Source organism: Thamnophis sirtalis, unplaced genomic scaffold (assembly GCF_051295495.1).
Source record: "Thamnophis sirtalis isolate CommonGarterSnake01/CBP01778 unplaced genomic scaffold, rThaSir2_p1.2 scaffold_9, whole genome shotgun sequence".
In the NCBI taxonomy this organism is placed as follows: Eukaryota; Metazoa; Chordata; class Lepidosauria; order Squamata; family Natricidae; genus Thamnophis; species Thamnophis sirtalis.
In genome coordinates, this window is record NW_028261389.1 from 38,769,837 (window position 1) to 38,791,318 (window position 21,482).

A 21,482-nucleotide genomic window follows, 5' to 3' on the forward strand; every position below is an offset into this window, starting at 1 on the left:
CCACCAGACAGGTCGGTGAGTGGTGCTGTGCCTAACTGGAGAGAGGGGTTGCCGAGTGGTTGCTCTCTTGCGAGCGGGCTCCCGAAGAGCCGAGCACAGCCTCAGGGTCGAATAGCTGTGTTGCACTGTTGCAGCAGCCAAGCAGTTGCTCAGCAAACCCCCTTTCCAACCGGGCACAGTGCCCTTCACTGATTTAGGGGTATCACCAAGCCGCATGAGCGGCTGTTTGCCACCCTCTGGCTCCCGCGGCTTGGCGCCTTCAGAATGTCCCTAGGTCAGTGAATGGGGCTCTGCATGGCTGGAGAGAGGGGTCGCGCAAGCGGCTTTTCTGCTCCCTGCTCATGTGACTCCCAGGTTCATGATGCCCTTGCCTAACTCTCCTTGCAGAGCCAGGACATCTCCACTGCTGCCACCCACCACTGACGCATGGCTTTTTATGCATCTTCCAAACCAAGGAGATAGGATGCAGAGTCTTCCAGAAGTTGCCACTCTGGGAGTATGCTCTGTCAGCAGCCAGCCCACAACCATAGAGCATACTCCCAGAGCGGCTGCTGCTAGAAGACTCAGCTGCGGATCTCCGGAGTTTGGAAGCCGGAGAATAGGTTATGCTCAGAGCGCCATGCGGGCAGCAGCGCCCTGGTCCTGCAGGGAGAGCTGGGTCAGGGCATGGTGAGGCTGGGAGGCACATGAGCTGGGGGCAGACAGGCACTCGCGCAACCTCCCTTTCCAGCTGGGCAGAGAGCCATGCACTGACCTAAGGGTATTCTGAATGCGCCAAGCCGCAGGAGCTGGGGGGAGGGTAGAGCACCACATGGCTTAGTGCCTTTGGGATATCACTGGGTTGATGAGTGGCGCTCTGCCTGGCTGGAAAGGGGGGTTGCCGTGTGGCTGCTCGTCAGCATGGTCACCTCATGGCTGGTATGTTGCGCTGCTGCGACAGTGCAACACAGCCATTTGCCCCTGAGGCTGTGCCTGGCTATTCGGGCGCCTGCTCGCAAGAGAGCAGCCACCCAGCAACCCCAAAACAATATGCCCCCCCGATCATAAGGCCCAATCAATATTTTGGGGGGGTCAAAAGAAAATAAGATCCTGTCTTATTTTCGGGGAAACGGTATATGCAAATCCTTTAATCCACAACTTGGTTGTGTCATCAGACATTTAAAAAGGAAAAGTAACTTTTATTGTCTTTGCAGTTCCCAGGTGAAGTGAGTAGAGCTGACAGGTTTCTGTGTGACAGGAAGAAGCTGGGCATCATAATGTCCCCTTGTAAGCTTGAACCTTTCATCCTGATATCACACTTGTTATTGTATTTTCAGGGAGTCCTAGAACAGCCCTTCTAGGTAAATGTTTCAGGGGAGAAAGAAGTTCTCCTTTTCAATAAGTACAGGTGAAACTCAAAAAATTAGAATATTGTGCAAAAGTTCATTTATTTCAGTAATGAAACTTAAAAGGTGAAACTAATATATGAGATAGACTCATTACATGGAAAGCAAAATAGTTAAAGCCGTGATTTGTCATAATTGTGTTGCTTATGGCTTACAGCTCATGAAAACCCCAAATCCACAATCTCAGAAAATTAGAATATTGTGAAAAGGTGCAATATTCTAGGCTCAAAGTGTCCCACTCTAATCATATAATTAAGTCATAACACCTGCAAAGGGTTCCTGGGCCTTTAAATGGTCTCTCAGTAGGAATCACAATCCTGGGAAAGACTGCTGGCCTGACAGTTGTGCAGAAAACCATCATTGACACCTTCCATAAGGAGGGAAAGCCTTAAAAGGTAATTGCAAAAGAAGTTGGATATTCCCAAAGTGCTGTATCAAAGCACATTAATAGAAAGTTATGTGGAGGGGAAAAGTGTGGAAGAAAAAGGTGCACAAGCAGCAGGGATGACCGCAGCCTGGAGAGGATTGTCAAGAATAGGCCATTCAAAAGTGTTGGGGACTTTCACAAGTGGTGGACTGAGGCTGGAGTCAGTGCATCAAGAACCACCACACAGACAGATCCTGGACATGGGCTTTAATTGTCGTATTCCTCTTGTCAAGCCGCTCCTGAACAACAAACAAACAACAAACAACAAACAATGTCAGAAGCGTCTTACCTGGGCTAAAGAAAAACAGACCTGGTCAGTGGTTCAAAGTCCTCTTTTCTGATAAGAGCAACTTTTGCATTTCATTTGGAAATCAAGGACCCAGAGTATGGAGAAAGAATGGAGTGGCACACACTGCAAGATGCTTGAAGTCCAGTGTGAAGTTTCCACAGTCTGTGTTGATTTGGGGAGCCATGTCATCTGCTGGTGTTGGTCCACTGTGCTTCATTAAGTCCAGGGTCAACACAGCCATCTACCAGGAGATTCTCCATAGTGAGGGGGGAGGAGTATCCAGAATGGGTTGACCTTGTCCTCTCATGATTGGATGAGTCAGATAAGCTCTTTGGGCAACGCCCCCTGGCCAGCAGGCCCTCCCAGATTTGACTCATCCCACTCAAGGGAAAGGTTGCACCACTCTGGACCTCCAGTAATTTACAAAGGATTAAGGAAAATAAACTTGGACCCGGTGAATCCTGCCTCCCTACATCGCACCCAGCCTCCTCCTGCAAGGACTGGACTGCCACAAGCCCTCTGGGGCGGCACGCTGCCCTGGCCAGTGAGACGGAGTCACTCAGTGAGGACCCTTGCCGGGCAAGCAGGAGAACCAGCACACATGCCTCCTAGAGGCAGCCCTTGATGCAGAGGCTTCTCAGGAGCAGAAGCGCTCCTCCGCTCCCCTCAGGGGAGATTTTGGAGCACTTCATGCTTCCTTCTGCAGATGAGCTTTATGGGGATGCTGACTTCATTTTCCAAAAGGATTTGGCACCTGCCCACACTGCCAAAAGCACCAAAATCTGGTTCAATGACCGTGGGATTACTGTGCTCAATTGGCCAGCAAACTCGCCTGACCTAAACCCCATAGAGAATCTATGGGGCATTGCCAAGAGAAAGATGAGAGACATGAGACTGAACAATGCAGAAGAGCTGAAGGCTGCTATTGAAGCATCCTGATCTTCTATAACACCTCAGCAGTGCCACACGCTGATAGCTTCCATGCCATGTTGCATGGAAGCAACATGCAACATGCATTGGGGCAGTAATTGCTCAAAAGGGGTCGAAATCAAGTACTGAGTACATATGCATGCTTATACTTTTCAGAGGTTCAATATTGTTCTCTGTGCAATCCTTGTTTTATTGATTGCATGTAATATTCTAATTTTCTGAGATTGTGGATTTGGGGTTTTCATGACCTGTAAGCCATAATCATCACAATTATGACAAATCACGGCTTGAACTATCTTGCTTTGCATGTAATGAGTCTATCTCATTAACCTTTAACCTTTTAAGTTGCATTACTGAAATAAATGAACTTTTGCATGATATTCTAATTTTTTGAGTTTCGCCTGTATAATTCATCTCCAATTGCAAAGATCTCAGAAAAAGAAGTTTTCATCTTTACATTATCACCCAATTCATGCTTCTGTTAATCCACTTCCACAATTAGATCTGCAAGATTACATGGTTTATATCATAATGTTGCTAAAGTTAAGCAGTCCAGAAATATTTTTACCCCAAGCATAAAGGAAAGGAGAATGATGAAATGTATGTAATTTGAAAGTTTAAGTACTGTATATGAAAAGGTAACTAATTATTTTATGTATTTATTGATAATATTTCTTCACCCATTTACAGTTCTCCATTGTTAGATTTTGGACTAGGAATCTAAATTATTTTATGAGAAAAGACCAAATAACTTTAACCAAAGAGAAAAGGATTGACAACCAAAGAATAAAAAAAGATATAACAACCTTCCCCCAGGTAGGGACAGAAGGGTATGAATACTTAATTGACCACCCTCTCTCTTGCACAAGAATATTTAGAAGCTTATATTGTTGTGACCAGAAGATTTCTAGTGAGACAGGAAAGAATCATAACAGCTTTACTTTATAGTTCTTAGAGGCACAAAATAATTGCCAACTTTACTCATTAAATAGATAAAAGTTGTTGTAATTTATCGACTATTGACTCAGTCAAGTTTCTAGGATGACGTCAAATATTAATTATAACTTGAATCTGCCAAAATTCTTTCTTTGATAACCTAGGTAAGTAATGGGTGCCATACATGCATATTCAGTGTAAAATTATACTATTATTATGACTTGTTGTGCAGCCAGCCAGATGTTTATACTGGATTTGGCATTTTCATCCATCTATCAAGTCTTTCCCAAGAATCTGGGTTAGGCAGATGTTGTTTCATAAAGTAGAATGTAAACTGTGTTGCCACTGTTTGCAATTTTCTGTTGATAAAGTTGACAATGCCATTGGTGTTCAAGTGATGCTCCAGAGGTTTTGGAATTGCACTTAAGGCATCTATTACTATTGATACTACCTCTGCTTTCTTTTGCCGCAGTTGTTCTATTTGCAAGTCTTTGTATTTTGTGATTTTGTCCAGTTGTTTCTCTTTTCTTTGGCTGCCTCCTCAGATACTGTAACTTCCAGCCTTTTTTGTCTTTCTTATTAATAATAACTAGTTTGGGGTTTTGTTCAGCAAATGCTTGTCTGTGAATTCTAAAGTATCAGAGCATTTTTAGCAGAACTAAAAGTCCTGAATAGGAAGACCAGGAAAATAATGATAATGAATCATGCCCTTTGCATCTTAGATATTCAGTTATAACTGCACTTGTGCTGTACATAAGTTGGTTTGTTTCTGGAAATGAGCTGGTAATTACACGTGATATTACAGTATTGGCATTTTTTAATGTTTGTGCTAGCCATTTTTTGGAACAAGCTTCAATACAGGCAATTTTATTCTGTTATTTTTGTGCTGTTCTAAATGCTCCATGACTCTTCCTCTTTAGATGGAGAGTTTTGTTCTTTCTGAGGCAGAGGAAAAAGTATCTGTTTCCAAATGAAAACAATTATATAGCTGTGCTGACTTCCCCTGCTGTAAAATCCCCTTGGTTTACCTCTACAGTCCTAGTTGCTTCCGACAAGGCTTTGATTTCTTTGCCCTGGTAGATGTTTGGAATTCTTCAAATTCTGATTCTGTGAATACTTTATTTTTTATTGTAAATCACAATTTATTTGCTAGCTTCTGTTCTGTTATTTCTGATTCTGGATATTGTTTTTCCAAGAATTGGTGCATTTCATTTCAAATATCCTTCTGTTGTTGGACTTGATTCATAATAACAGAATATTATTTCTTTTGGGTTTATCTCCATATATTTGTGATAGGCAAACCCTTTTTTTCCAATAGTTCTGCAGCTGTTGGTCTGGTTGCTCAGCCAACAGTTCTAGATCTTGTAGCCCATTTTTCACCAGATGTCCAGGAACTCCAACACTTATCATGGTTCTTGTTGACCCAGTTGACGATGGACCTGGTACAAGGTTCTGAAATAAAATCTTTCTTAGCTGTACTTGGAGATACATACATTACACACACACACACACACACATACACACACACACGTATGTATGTATGTATGTATGTATGTATGTATGTATGTATGTATGTATATAATTCAAGCTAGTACAGAACGCAGCCGCGCGAGTGATTGCGGGTGCACCCCGATTCACCCGCATTACACCTATCCTCCGCGAGCTGCGCTGGCTACCTGTCGATCTCCGGATGCGCTTCAAGGTGCTATTGATCACCCATAAAGCCCTACATGGCAGTGGATCTGGATACCTGAGAGACCGCCTTCTGCCAATTACCTCCCTACGACCTATACGATCTCATAGATTAGGCCTCCTCCGCATTCCATCGGCCAGCCAGTGTCGGCTGGCAACTACAAGGAGGAGGGCCTTTTCAGCAGTGGCCCCGACCCTTTGGAACGAGCTCCCCGTAGAGATTCGGACCCTCCCCACCGTCCAGGCCTTCCGCACAGCCTTGAAGAACTGGCTCGCCCGTCAGGCCTGGGGATAAGGATTGCTACCCCGCCCGAATGTTGTATGCATGTTGCTCATTATTTTATTATGTGTTGTTGTCTCAACGTTGTATCCCCCCTTCCCTGGTTTTCTGTGCGCCGCCCTGAGTCCCCTCAGGGAAAAGGGCGGCCTACAAATGCAAATAAACCTCTATAAACCTCTATGTATGTATGTATGTATATAATTCAAGGTGGCAAATGAGAAGGATCACAAATGACAATTTGCAGATGAAAAGTCCTATCCTTGGCATCTCCAAGCACAGCTAAGAAAGATTTTTATTTGAAATCTTAGATCATCATCAATAGTCATTGTCACTGAAGATGAATTGAGCTAGAAAAACAACTGATTTGATTTCAGCATGAGAGCTCATTTCTGAATTCCCTTCTCTCCAAATCCATTAAAATGATCTTTTCCTTCCTTTTGATATGAGTGATTTATTCTTTACCTGAACTTTCTTGGGCATTACCATATTAAAACCAACCACAAGGCCTAAAAGCATTGGAGCTTTCTAAAGAATGACATATTAACCAGAAGTAAAATGTACCTTCCCCCTCCCCTCCCCCCAAAATAGGAATATCAGAAAAACAAATCTTAAAATAGAATGTGGATCTGGTTATGAAATCTGCATTTTAGTTGCAGTTATTTTTGTTCTTCTAAAGAGATTTTTTTTTGTTTTTCCTTAGTTTAATATGTCCTATAGATCTGAATAAATAACTATAATATTGGAATATTAATGTGTTAATGGCAAGAAGTGGAGATTAAGGAAAATATCCTTAGAGAATATTTCAATAAGAACTTTAGATCAGTTTCTCCTACAAAGATCTATTGCAGTAATCTGGAATTTGAACCCTAACTAGATGCATGTTAGGGTTCTTCTGAGATTCTCACATTCCTAAAGTGACCAGATTTTAAGATGGGTAAAGCGGGGCATCATTGATGGGGGGGCTCGGAGCACCTGAGCTGTTTAAAAAAAAGCCTTCCCCCGATTGCTTTGCCCCAACGCCCCCCGACCCTTTCAAAAGCCACCCCCATCGCCAGCCTCTCCCAACCGGATCCCTGCCTGCCTCCCCTCGGCTCACCCGGACAAGGTTGCTGACGGCAGCTTGTATGGCATGGCTGCAGGGAGAGCGACACCCGAGAGAAGCGGGAAAAAAACCTTCCAATGGCTGAGCCGCTTGGCCCGGGATCGAGCCTCCTCCTGCCATGCTGGAAAGCCTTCCCTGTCTGAGGCCGCCAGACAGCTGTCGCAAAAATGTTGCACATTGGCACACGCACATGCAGGAGGGGGAGGGAGCCTTGCCCCTTGTCGGGCACTTCGAGCGAGCCAAGCGGAGGAAGGGAAACCACTGCCCTCTAAAGGCCACATCAGGAACGACACTTCAGAGAAATAAAAACTTTTTTTTTAGAGATGGATTGGGGTTCAAATTGGGCGTCCTTTTTAAAATTGATCATTCGGCGTCTTTTCTTTCTTTTGGAAAATCGGGACTTTTTGAACACGCCGCGGGACATGGGACAAATTTTGAAAAATCATGACTGTCCCGCCAAAAGCGGGACATCTGGTCACCTTACACATTCCGTGTCCTAATAAAATATTTACTTCTTTGGATCTTTTCTGCATACACAGGTATTTTTGTCACTATTGACACTATTTAAATGCATAGTACTAAAAACAATGCTCTCAGGCAAAACACTACTTCACTACTATTTGTAAAACTTTACAAATTCTAAAATTTGTAATTATAATTTATCATTGGGGCATTTTCTTAGTTTTAAGGAGAGAGGAAATAAAAGAAGAATTATGTTGGAGACAAAGTGATATATCTATATATCTATATTTATAACTAAATCTATATATCTGTAACATCTCTGTATCTATTCACCAAATAGTAATAACAACATCTGTTGTTTATCGATGATATCAGTATAACTCACTAGAATTGCCATGATAATAATGATATTGAAACAGTTGCTAGTTTAAACTGCTTTAGCTATGTAATCTGTTCCAACATTTATGTTGGAAGAATAATACTACAGTAAAAACAACAGTTTCTTCTTAATTTCACACATACTTATTGAAAACATATTCCAAACTATTAGCAGTGTAAAAATTGGCATAGTTTCTTGGCAACTGCAGAAGCAAAGAACTTTTAACTAGATTAAATTTATGGAAGACATCTTGTGTTTTCTTTTCTGATATATCAGTTATCATTCAGAAATGAGTGTTTCTTTCAACACACTATTTTCATGAGTTCACTTAAATTACACCCAGGATGCTTAGGACTGCCACAGAGCAGGGCTGTATTGAACTATATTTGATCCCCCTCCCCCTCTGCTCTTCTGCTCCACAATGCATTGGGTGTTTTTCATTTAATGTCACACCCAGGGCAAAAGTCATTTTCTGTGTATGCAAGTGCTTCCTGATATTTCTATGAAGCTTATTCCTATGAAGCTATTTGCCTAACAAATACAATATATTGCGTGCAGGATTCACAGACTTGATAACAGCAATCTAGAATAATTTTTTAATTTTTTTTTTAAAACTACAGCAACGATTGCAGCTAAATTAAGTTGCTTCTTCTTCTCCCTTCTTATGTTCCTATAAGTAGAGGAAAGGAGATTATACTTCAATAGCAAAATGCATGCTTTACATACAAAAAACCTCAGTTCAATCCCTTACCTTTCTAATAAAAGACATTAGAGAAAATTATTATGCAGCAAACTTAAATAATTATTGTCAGTTAAAATATACTGGTGGTAGCTCCATATATAAAATTAGAGATGGATTGGGGTTCAAATAGATCCTAACCATGTACGTTTGAACTATGAACCTCACTATCCAAATCATTGTATCTGATATTAGATTGATAAGATCACCATTTTGTCTTTTCATATAGCAGAAAAGGATTATTTTGATGAAGAAAATTTTGCAGAAAAAAAATGTGTTAAATATTATCTTCTCCAGATAGGTGTTTTTTTAAAACTTGTTTTATACTGGTGATCCACTGAAAGTCATATTCATTACCTGAGCAAATTTGATGATTCTCTAAACCAGGGCTGTCAAACTCCTGGGCCGTGGGCTGGATGCATCACATGCTGCCCACGCTCAGTTTAGCGAAGGGGGGAAAAAGTCCCGATACTTCACGTGACTCCAACATAACAACATGAGTTTGACAACCCTTGCTCTAAAGCAGTGTTTCTCAACCTTGGCAACTTGAAAATGTCCGGACTTCAATTCCCAGAATGCCCCAGCCAGCATTCGCTGGCTGGGGAATTCTGGGAGTTGAAGTCCAGACATCTTCAAGTTGCCAAGGTTGAGAAACACTGCTCTAAATGATATTTCATTCAGTAGTTTTCTTTTGTTTACATTTTGAAGGGAACAAAATTTATCTGTACTATCTGGTTCTAATTTGCTGATTAGAAAGCAGTTCTCTTTAGAATTTTGTGTTTCTCCCAAAATTGCAAAACTGTCCTGGATGGCAAAAAGTACCAGTATGGGCATAAGAATAATTTGTTTAAGAGCACGTATGTTGCAGATAAAAGCATTTTACATAAATACCACTTCTAGAATCATTTGTTAAAAGTGTAGGTCAGTGTGGAAATAGTAGAATAGTCAGGCTAAAGTAAACATATAAATGGATGCAACAAGAAAGTGCTCCTAGAAATACATGCATAATATTATCCAGTGTGAATATTTATTAAATTTATATGCCACTCATCTCACAGAATAATAGTAATTAACTGTATTTTTCAGAGTATAAGGTGCACCCTTCCCCCCCCTAAAAGAGCGTGGAAATGTTGGTGCATCTTAGACACCAAATACAGCCATTTTTGCCTCCCGTTTTTGTGAAAAATGGGCTGTTTTGCCCTGCTGAAGCCTGCCGAATGCTCCTGGGGCTGGAGAAGACAAAACCTTTTTCTTACTTATCTCTTCAAAATCTTGGTGCATCTTATACACTGGTGCGTCTTATAGTCCGAAAAATACAGTAAGAGGTTTTCATGAGTATAGCTTCACATGGGTTGTACATTGCAGACAGAATCCCTGATAATGCAGAGGTGCTTCTCATGAATTCTCCATAGGATACATCTAAAACTGTTCTCCATAGAGCAGGGCTGACAAACGGACCAGATGTGTCACACACTGGCCACTCCCATGCCCAGTTTAGCTAAAGGGAAAAAAGGCACGATAGGTAATGTGATGATGCCTTGAGGACGCAAGTTTGACATCCCTGAATCGGGGCGGGTTCTTGTACTGGTTGGTAACCGGTTCACTTTGTGCGTGGTTTGCTTCTCTTGCCTCAGTTTCTGCCCACCTAGCAGTTCAAAAGCATGTTATATGTGAGTAGATAAATAGATACCATTTTGGTGGAAAGATGAGCTGGTGCTTCATGCAGATGGTCAGAATCCTACCAGTACTTGACCTTGCTGATTGTGATGCCCATTTGCGAGGCAGCTTCAGTGATGGGAGAAGGCCCTGGAAAATGCTGCAGGTGTATGTTGGAAACCAAACAGGGCTAGTAGCCAAACCAGTCTCCTGACTAATGTAATATCGTCATATGGTAAATAAATAAAAATCACATAAAAACAATTCCAGGAGACTTTTCAGGCACAGTAAACATGAGAAGTACGTCCTGATTTTCTTTACTTTTATTAAAGTTACTAATTTGCCTAGATATTTTAACATATCAAAATCTAGCTATAAATCTAGTCATAAAAGTATTCCATGATAAGCTTTGATTATACTCCCCCCCCTCTGTCTCAGTTCCACTCTTGACATATTGCATATGCACATTACTCTGAAGAGATATAAACTGAGTCCCCAATCTAGTACTATGTTAGGCATTTTATGACAGGAAGTCAAGAATGGAAAACTGTTATTCAAAAATCATTTTAATGTCTTAATTTGTCTAATGTTTGTGTTTAGTAGCTAATTCCACAAATAATTATACCAGGAAGTGGACTATAGCTAGGTATTTAATCAAGTTGGCTGGTGGAATCAACACTCATAATCATTATAGTTAAAACTAACAAGGGTGTGCATACGGGCCCTCTGCTTAGGGCCATAAACAAGTGTGTCTCTTGGTGTTAGATTTCAACAGAATGGAGTTTATTTTTTAAAAAATTATTTGTATGTTTGTATGTGAACAGTAATTATGTAAGCATAAATAGTAACCATGTATGTGGTGAATTAACATAATATAGATTTTTAGGTATCTAATCCTACTGTTGAGGGGACATGGGGGCTCAGTGGCTAAGATGCTGAGCTTGTCGATCTGAAAGGTCGGCAGTTCAGCGGTTGAAATCCCTAGTGCCACGTAACGGTATGAGCTCCCATTACTTGTCCCAACTTCTGCCAACCTAGCAGTTCGAAAGCATGTAAAAATGCAAGTAGAAAAATAGGAACTACCTTTGGTGGGAAGGTAACAGTGTTCCGTGCACCTGTGGTATTTAGTCATGCTGGCCCCATGACCATGGAGACATCTTTGGACAGTGCTGGCTCTTCGGCTTTGAAACGTAGATGAGCACCGCCCCCTAGAGTTGGGAATGAGTAGCATAGATGTGCGAGGGGAATCTTTACCTTTACCTTATTCCTACTGTCATCATAATGCAAGCAGTGCAAACACTTTATAGTTCTGACAAACATTTTATGTGAGTATTATTACAAAAATGAAAAGAAGCTAGTTATTATTTCTATTTTTTTCACCAACTGATTTTTGGATGTATTATCTTCACTTTTTTCCCCTAAGTATGCAATTTGTTTTTTGAGATAAGGCAGTCAAAATTATAGGTATTATTCCAATTTCAACCTTACCACAGGCTTCTGTGCAGGCACTGAATGAAGTACGGTCACTTAGTCACTTCCTGATAATTCCCTGCTTGGAATTTGCATTTAATTTCAGCCATAGCACAAAAAATCAAGGCATGTTTTAAACCAGTCTTTCCCAATTCATCATGGTCAGTATCTATGTAAAATAAGATTTTTTCCTTCAAAGTAAAAAAACAACAACATATTTTTCTGCTTTTTTTCCTGAGGTGATGACAATGTTGATAGATTAAGGACATGATTAAAGTTTTAAAGATACCACTTTTAAAGTTACCACATTTGCTTCAGAAGTTTGTTTTGGTTTCTGAAATTATTGTCATCTAAGTCCTTGTGTCAAGTTTTATAACTTAAGAAAATTGTTTTATTTACAGAGCCAAAAAAAAAACACTCTATCTCTGAAGTGTATTTATATGTTGTTATTATGTAATTTGTCTTTACTATAGTTACCAGTTACACTCTCTCTCTTTTCACAGACTTGGATTATCACTTGCTTTTATCTTCAATTGCTCCTACTTTATCCTCTTATTAAAGCCTGTGGGAATCCAGTGACAGATGATGTAAATGAAATTGCAGTGCTGGTAAGTGGTTTCTTTCCAAATTTCTCACTAAACACTGTTCTGCGTGAGATGAAAGGTGATATGCTTGGCAGAAACATGACAACTCTTTTTGGCTTGTCTTAATTATTAATTTTAGTTCATTTTTAGCATGTAAGAAAATCTAATAAAGTTATTTTATTTTATTTTTAAATGGAGAGAGAACCCTGCAAATCTTTACAAAATACATGAGTCTGTTTCAAGCCATAAAATAACTATGTTGTTTCCCAAGGACCCTTTTTTCATCTGTCTGTAAATTTTCCTCTTAAGTATGTGGTAGGTCCATTACTAAACTCTCTTCAACTCTAAAATAGGAATATTTCTATGCTTTTTATCATTGTGATAAATATATATATGTTTGTGCCTATCTTAAATCGTCTAGTCAAAAAGTAAGAATGTCGCTTATTCGGAGCATAAATTGGAACCAGAATCTGGGTCATTGAGCAAAACAGCCATGAAGTAAGACACCAATGTGGTTGCTTCGCTCAATAACCACAATCTCAGCCCTCTGTCGTTAAGCAATTTCTTGCATCATTAAGTGGACAGAGTCTCAAGTAAGGTGTACTAGATTCCTTGAGTGAAGGAAATGCTGGGAGGCCCTGCTCTAGCACTGAAAATCCTCTGAAAGTTAGATTTTCAAGGCCAAAGCAGAGAGATGCCCATGTACTGCCTGAGCCAGGTCTTCCTTACATTCCTTACATTATTTCTGCCTCTCTGCTGAGGCATCTGCTGAAATCAAGCACAGAAGTGTCTCTCTGGTGTGGAATTAAAAACCCTCCCTGCTGAAATCCAAGCAGAAAACATAGACTTTCTGTGGAAGCCAGCATGGAAGATTGTAAATGATGATCACATGATTGTGGGGCACTTGGGAACCTGTCATAAGTTTGAATGGATTGTGAAGCACCCACATGATGGAGGGATAGTGGTGCAATGTTTTTCAATGATGAGAACTACTTTAAAGCACTTTCTGAAGCTAACAGAATGTTAAACTGTTATGTGACCAGTTGTAAGCCAAGGACTACCTGTAGTACATATCTTGCCACATGGAACTGCGTCTTTTGTAGTTCAGCTTCCCTCTCTTCTGGGCCATTCCTCATAGCCAATGCCAACATTTCTTTGCTTCATAGAAGATTATCCATTTTCATCAAAGGGTCATAAGTGGATAGGAAGAGATGGGGCTGGAGAATATGTTGCGGTCATTACAATTTTCTACTAAATGCGAGTTGTTGGATGTTGTTGCTCTAAGAAAAGGCAGGGAATGGGACAATGTTACAGGACATGGCTTTCAGCATGCATTGTGAATGATATGCATATGCAAACAGCATATGAAGGAAAGTTAACATCATTCAACATAGGCCGTATAGACTGAGTGAAATATTGATGTAACTTTCTATGTTTTTACAAACAGTATTTAACACAGGTCATACATTATGCAAGCACAACTTCTTTCCTTGGCATGCTGATGGTCCCTTTCTTGTTAGAAAAAGACATCCAAAGATGTGATACATTTTAACAGAAGTTGTTTCATGCCTGTAGCAGTCAAGACCCAACAAGCCAAATCAGATCAACTAATCTTAGGCTGCAACCTACTAGAGATTTCATCCTTCCTTTTGTTACAGGTTTTCCTCATCCCTTCAGTTTCTAAGCAGTCCACAAATCCAAGTTTCAACAACTCCTAGAAAGCTCTCTTTCCCATCAGATAGCATAAATTACAGCTTTCCTATGGCGTGAACAATCCCTTTTCCAAGTGTAATATGAATGTGAAGATCCACCAAGTGAAAATAATTAATTGATTGGAATTTTTAAAAGTTCCTTTTGGGTTTTGTGGCATGTAAATAATAGTAATTCAGCTATCAACTGCTTCTTATTACAAGGAATGTTATCTTATAAGGCTCTTATAGATTCTGCTTATCGTCTAAGCTAGAAACTGGGCAGGCATCTTACAGCATTCCAGGACACAAGGAAGCATAAATATATTTCGTCATTATTACTAAAATAATCAATTCACTTTGAGTTCAAAGCGGAGCATGCAGCAAAAGTAGGGCAGAAAGATTTTTTTTAAACCTAGTAAAATTGCAATGGTGAAAAGATAGGAGGATTAGAAACAGAGTGTGGGACTAGGAAATTCAAACATGATATTTCTATAATTTGTCATTAGCATGGTGACTCTGAATTTGCAAAAGAAATAGAAATGGATGTCACACCAAATATCCTGCTATAGTTCAGTCAGTATTTACATAAGTAATTTTAAGTTCATGAATTTTTCTTGGAATAAGACAGCATGCTGTCTTTTCAAAAATCTAAATTTGTTGCAAGGCTTCAGCTATGTCATACCAGTCTTTCTCTCCCTCTCTCCCCCCTCCTCTGTAATAGTTATTAAAATGTTCATACTCCTTCACTTTGTAATCTTGGCTACTTAGATTTTTTAAGCTGTGCATGAAAAGAGCTTGACAGGCTTTGATGCCAGTAAAGTAGGTTGTATACATAATGCATGTCAATTCTTGTTGTGCTTCTCGATCTGGAACAGATTTAATCTTGCACTGACCTTCCTAAAAGAAATGCATGGTTGCTGACATTGTGAAGCCTCTAATCTCTGTGAGGATACTGAGTAAAGAAAACAGGAACTTCTCTTTTGCTTAAAGTGTGGCTGATATTGGACCTGGCTAAGAGATCCAAAATCCTCTTGTGTTTAGATGAATCTGAATGATTCTTTTGACCGTGCAACCACCCTTTTGCCTTCTCTCCTCAAATCTACATGAGGAGATGGGTATCTTCCAAATCTAAAAAATGATTTTGAAGTTGCCTTAAATCCTGGCTTCTTCCAGAGTTGTGAACCATAGATTTTTTTATTTGGGAAAAAAATAAATTACATTTAGTGTAAGATTTCTCAAATATATGATATTATTGAAGCTGCCAGTCAAACGTGGATAGGACCCAGAATTAATTAATTAATTTGGGGAGTGAGTTTCAGAAAACAAAACAGTGAAATCTGGATCATCATATGTCTTTACTCCAGTGTAAAAAAGAAAGGAAAGGAAAAGCATCTATATATCCCTGTGTTATATATTATACCGTTTGTTCTTGAGTCAAAAAGGCATAATGCAGAATTATGTAGGAATTAAAAATTAATGCAAGATCTAAAAAGCCAACATTGTACAGAGTAGATCTAGGAATTTAAATTAGTAACTTACATAATCATTGATTTATCTGAATTTACTTAAATTAAACTAAGTCTGAATATAACCTAATATTTGATTTTGCATTAAAGTCACATGCAGAGTCCAAATGGGCTTTTGATAAATTATTCTAGGTATATCCATTTCTAAAATTAATTAAAATGGAACATGAAATCCCCATTTAAAAATGGTTAAAATAACAATAGATATCAATAGAAATTGACAAATTTTGTAAAAAGTTCACATTCCTAGGAAATGTGTATTTAAAAGTAATTTTACTGTGTTTTCTTTTGGTTTGAATATCACTTGTTTTACAGGATCGTGAGATGTAAATAACATTATCTTGCCAAATGCTAGTTCTTCCCTTAATTGAGTGACCTCTTTTATTAATTAGACAAATGAGTCTAGTACAACAAATTTAAATGGGAAGATATGTTTGATTAGGTATTAGGTGAACTCTAGCTACTTACTTATTCATAGGGATATTATTAGCACTGACTGATCTTTAATTACATTTTAAATTGGCTCATTCTTTCTGAAAACTGTTGGACAGTACCCAAGAAGCCAAATTCTTCTCTAGCAACTATTCTAGAAAAAAAAATCATTCCTGAAAAAATAGCAGATGACATTCATTTTGGAATGCAGATGAGCAGCCCAAAGTCTACAAGCCACATGCAGAACCCTACAGGGCCTAGAAAGCCATACCAGAATAAACATAACTATAATTTTCAGACCCATTTTTTTCACTTTACAAAATTTTGGTAAAGTGTTTAAAAGTTATAACTATCACTTAGAAAAGAAAAACGAATCCATTTTAGATCCATTTATTATAATTTACAGAGCTTTAATGGATTATTTAAAAGTTAGAATTGTATTACTTTTTAAAAAAATGATTTTTGAAAGGCCCAAAATGAATTAAATTAAACTCTGGTGATGCCATGACATCACTAGGTCCTCATCCTCTATAACTCCTAAACGGGATATTAAAATAAAATGTTGCACATTTTTCCTCTAAGGAAATTCATTAGTACTAGTGCTGTAAGTTTTAGAAATATACACAAAAATTATAACTTAGGATTTATTGTGCTAAAGCATGATTTGTTTAAAAACAACAACAGCGTAGTAGCTAGATTCACACAATACAATAAGCCATAAAACATGAACAGTCAGTGCAGTGCAGTGGTTAGAGTGTGACTGGAGAAATCTAGGTTCAAATCTACCCACAGCCACAAAAGTTCATCAGGGACTTGAGGCTAGGATTTAGGATTTAGGATTTTATTAGTATTTATAGGCCGCCCTTTTCCCTGAGGGGACTCAGGGCAGCTTACATAAAATAAGGAAGGGAGGGTACAAACAATAGACACAAACAATACATAGAAGTAAAATAGTAAGCAACATTCATTCATCATTCGGGTGGGGACATATTATCTTTATCCCCAGGCCTAACGGGCTAGCCAGGTCTTAAGGGCTGTGCGGAAGGACTGGACGGTGGTGAGGGTACGAATCTCCACGGGGAGATCGTTCCAAAGGGTCGGAGCTACTACTGAAAAGGCTCTCCTCCGTGTAGTTGCCAGTCGGCACTGACTGGCAGATGGAACTCGGAGGAGGCCTAATCTATGCGATCTAATTGGTCGCAGGGAGGTAATTGGCAGGAGGCGGTCTCTCAAGTACGCAGATCCACTACCATGGAGGGCTTTATGAGTGACAAGTAGCACCTTGAAGCTATTCATTCCTTCTCAGCCCAACCTACCACCCAAGTTGGTGATTGGAAGAAAAATGTGGGAGGAGAGAATATTATGCATGCTGTCTTTAGCTCATGAAAAGGAGGAAGGTAAATATCTATCTAGGTAAAGGTTCCCCTTGCATATATGTGCTAGTTGTTCCCAACTCTAGGGGGCGATGCTCAACTCTGTTTCAAAGCTAAAGAGCCAGCGCTGTCTGAAGACATCTCTGTGGTCTTGTGGCTGGCACACAGAACGCTGTTACCTTCTTACCAAAGTGGCCCCTATTTTTTTACTTGCATTTTTACATGCTTTCGAACTGCTAGGTTGGCAGAAGCTGGGACAAGTAATGGGAGCTCACTCCGTTATGCGGCACCAGGGATTCGAATCGCTGAACTGCTGACCTTTCTGATTGACAAGCTCAGCGTCTTAGTCACTGAGTCACCATGTCCCTTAAAAATCTATGTAACACATAAATAAATTAGAATGACCATATACATATCACATAATCAGGCAAAAATCAAATTCACTGCATTACACCATAGTGGTTGCCTGGAGTTACATGATGATCTTTCAGCTCTCTGTGCAATCATCAATACGATGAGCTCGTTTTATGTCCAAACTGAGAGATGAAGCCTACTAAATAATAACCTGTAGTTTGGAGAAGCAATTATATAAGAATGCTCAATTAATAGGACCCGGACTAGATTTGTAATAAACAAATTTTGCCAGCTTAACCTTATCTCCTTTGACAAAGTTGGAAAATACTTGAGACATAGTGCACCTGGACTTCAGGCACTTTGAAAGAGTGCCGTGTCTATTCCCCTTCATAAAATGGTGAAATATGAGCTACTTTACCTCTGTTAGATAGAGTGATCACATCCAAAGGGTGTTCATCAATGGCCTCATTTAATCTTGAAAGGAATATGGGGTAGAGTGCCACAGATCTCTGTCCTGGTCCTTGTGCCATTGAATATTTTTATTGGTGACTTGGGTGACTCCCCCACCCATTTATAACATTTGCAGGTGACTCATACATTTTTAATGAAAGGGAGAAAATTCAAAAAGCTCAGGACAGGCTTGAATAGATGACAGAAATGAATAGGAAATAAAGAAACATAAACTTGTACATCTAAATAGGAAGAATGTAGGCAAAAATGAGGGAGTCCTGAAGTACAAAAAGGATTTGGGTATACTGGATGACTACAAATTAAACATGAACCAGCAGTATAATAGAGCTGCTAAAAGCATAAATATTATCTTTGGGGCATTAACAGATGATAAAATCAAGATAACAGGGAGTAATTATTTTATGCTGACCTGGTGAGATCTCACTTGGAATAGTGTCCACCACACTTCAAAAAATACACGAACCCATTAGAAATAGAGAGACTATCACGTTTTGTGAGGAGTATAAAAATCAGGCCCTGTGAAGAATGGTTACAGGGTCTGTATATGTTTAGATTACAGAAAATATTACTAAGTAAAATTATGATAGCAACCTTCTAATTAGAATGCAAAGGCTTTCAAGAAGGGCTATGGAAAAAAGGAATGGGACAATTAATCACAGCCAGTTCAGCGTGACAAGGTCACCTGTGTCAACTCACTGCTGCCAAGTCACCGCAGGACAACTACACAGCCAACTTGCCATGGGGACAAATTACCACAAATAGCCAGAAGAAGGGTTGGGTGAGTGAGCAAGTATATGGGTAGGCGCAGAGTGGCCTGCCATGCCAAACTCCAGGCCTTAGACAGTGGGGACAGCGGCAGTGGGCAGGGCAAGCAGCAGGGAGGTGGCAGAGGCTGGTGTGTCCTATTTTCACACACCCCACTGCTGCCATTGCTACTGCTGTTGCTGCACTGTGTTCTGCTGAGGAGGCTGAAAACGATGGCAGTGATGGGCAGGGAGGTGGCAGCGAAGGTGTCCCATTTTCACATCCTCTGTTTGAAAACTGTTTTATTTCATTTTCATTTTCCTTTTTATACAATCACTTAAATACTGTGCAATTAAAAAAGCAATAAACACAACTCATAACACTTCTATCCTCCATACACTCTTTCTGCTCCCCCTCCAACTTTCATTTCTCCCCTCCAGCATTCCCCTCTTCTACTCCCCCTCCCCCTCAGACATTCCTTTCTCCCCTTCCCTCCATCTCACCCTCCTTACATTCCCCTCTCACTCCCTCTTGACTCCTCCCTCTTCTTTCCCTCTACTCCTCACTTCGGTGTATTTCTACTATTCATTAATCTATTCATTTTGTAATTTACACTAAAATTATAAGAAAAGAAAAAAAAAGGAAAATAAAAGGAAAAGAGAAAAAAAAGAAAAAAGAGCAACAGTATACAAGTGCATTCATTGTTTTGGAAATTGATTCTGTATTTCCACCCTCCCCCCCTCCCCCCCATGAACCCCCCTCCCTAGCCCCCTTCCGACTTCCCAGATCCCATTCCCGACATAACTCTTTATCAAGCACAGTCTGGAGTATATTAAAACCAAATAGATTAGAAATTAAAAGATAAAAAATAAAGGAAAAAAGAAAGGAATAATTTAAAAAAAAAAACCAAAAAAAGAAAAAAAAGAGAAAAATCAATAAACTCTCTACCTTAAGCTCAGCTTCCCATCATTATTAAAACTTAAACAGTGTGCATCATTCCTAATCTCAATTAATTTATTACTTGCAGGATTTCAAACTATGTTGAAACCAAGTGAGTTAATTAAATAAAATTCTACTCTAGCTAGGGGCCTTATCTCTTTATCTAAATATGTGTCCATTTCCAAACCTTTAATTTGTCCCTTTTACCTCCTTCTCTATAAAGCAATTTAAAAACCTCAAATATTTCTCTCAGTTTCCATTCCAACTCCTCTCATCCTGCCTCTACCCGTGTCCATATATATATTTTATTATCATCCGTACTCCTCTCATATTTGCTCCGCCTTCCTTTGAACTCCCTGAGTATCTCCTTCCAAACATTATATTCAAATAAGAATTTCTATAAAAATCAACATACTTTCTGGCTCAAAATAAGCTCTAATTAAACCTTCACTACCCTCCCGTCTGCGCCACCCTTCCCAACTCCATTCAACCTAAACCACAATCCAGAAGCATCACAATCTCTGCTCTCCTCACCCTAGAGAATAAAACATAAACAATTTATATAAAAATTCAAAATTATCCATCAAGTCTTTTTTAAGTCCCATACAGTATATTTTCTGAGGAAATCAGCATCATTTCTTTCAGCCTTAATGTCTCTTCATCGGTATACCACTATATCATTTTATACAAGACAGAGTCACAAAGTATTATTCAGGTTAAAATTAAGCAAATGTTTTGGAAGCATAACTAAATCCTTGTTCTCTGCTCTTCTGCCCTTCCGGAGGGGAAAAACGATACCTCCCGCCTTGTAGTTGTGTGTTTGGTTGTTTCTCTTCTACTTCTCCTTGTCTTTGTCCAAGTCCGGGTAATTCAGGAAGTCCCGCCTTTAGGATCTTATAGTAAAAGTCTCGAGCTTCACAAACTGAATTGAGGCGATGTTTTTGATCATCAAGTGTAACTGTAATACCAAATGGCACCTCCCATCTATACTGTATCTGATTATTTCTAAGTTCTTTAGTTAAGAAAGCATAGTCTCTCCTGGCTCTTAACATTTGGGGTGGTATTTCTTTAAAAACGATCAAGTCCTGTCCATCAATTCGCAGCCTGTTATTGTAAAACTCTTGTAGTATCCCGTTTCTGGATTCTTTTGTGGCAAAATATATAATTATATCTCTCGGAAGCTGTCTCTGTTTTGCTGTCCACGAATTATGGCGGTAAATTTTTTGGATCTGCCAATCAAAGTTGAGTCCCGGATTTCCCACCAAACGACTGAAAGCCTCAAAAAAGGTCTGCTTCAAATTCTCCTGTTCATTTTCACGCAATCCCCTAACTCTTATTGCAAATGCAGTCTTTTTATAGTTTGTCATAACAAGTTGTCTTTCTGCATTTTCAACTTCCTGTTGCAACATTTCAATTTTAGATGTCAGATTAGAATTAGCTTCTTCCAAGAGTTCCAGTTTATCCTCCATTCCTGCAATATAATCTGTCATCACGGTTATAACCCCGATCATATCCTCCTTTGTTTGAGCAATCTTGGCATCAAGCTTATCACATAATTCCGAAATAAGTTGCTTCATTTCCTCCCTAAATTCTCTAAGAGTTTCAAAAAGAAATTCTTTCG

The 21,482-nt window shown here is 39.4% G+C and overlaps 1 protein-coding gene across 1 annotated transcript in view; it reads left to right on the forward strand.

The window, feature by feature from the left end:
• Positions 1-21,482, forward strand: part of KITLG (KIT ligand) — a 60,413-nt gene that overhangs the window by 21,115 nt on the left and 17,816 nt on the right. The window contains exon 2 of the mRNA XM_087723364.1: positions 12,251-12,355. Within this exon, the coding sequence (XP_087579490.1) occupies positions 12,251-12,355 (105 nt within the window). The remainder of the gene's footprint in view (positions 1-12,250; positions 12,356-21,482) is intronic.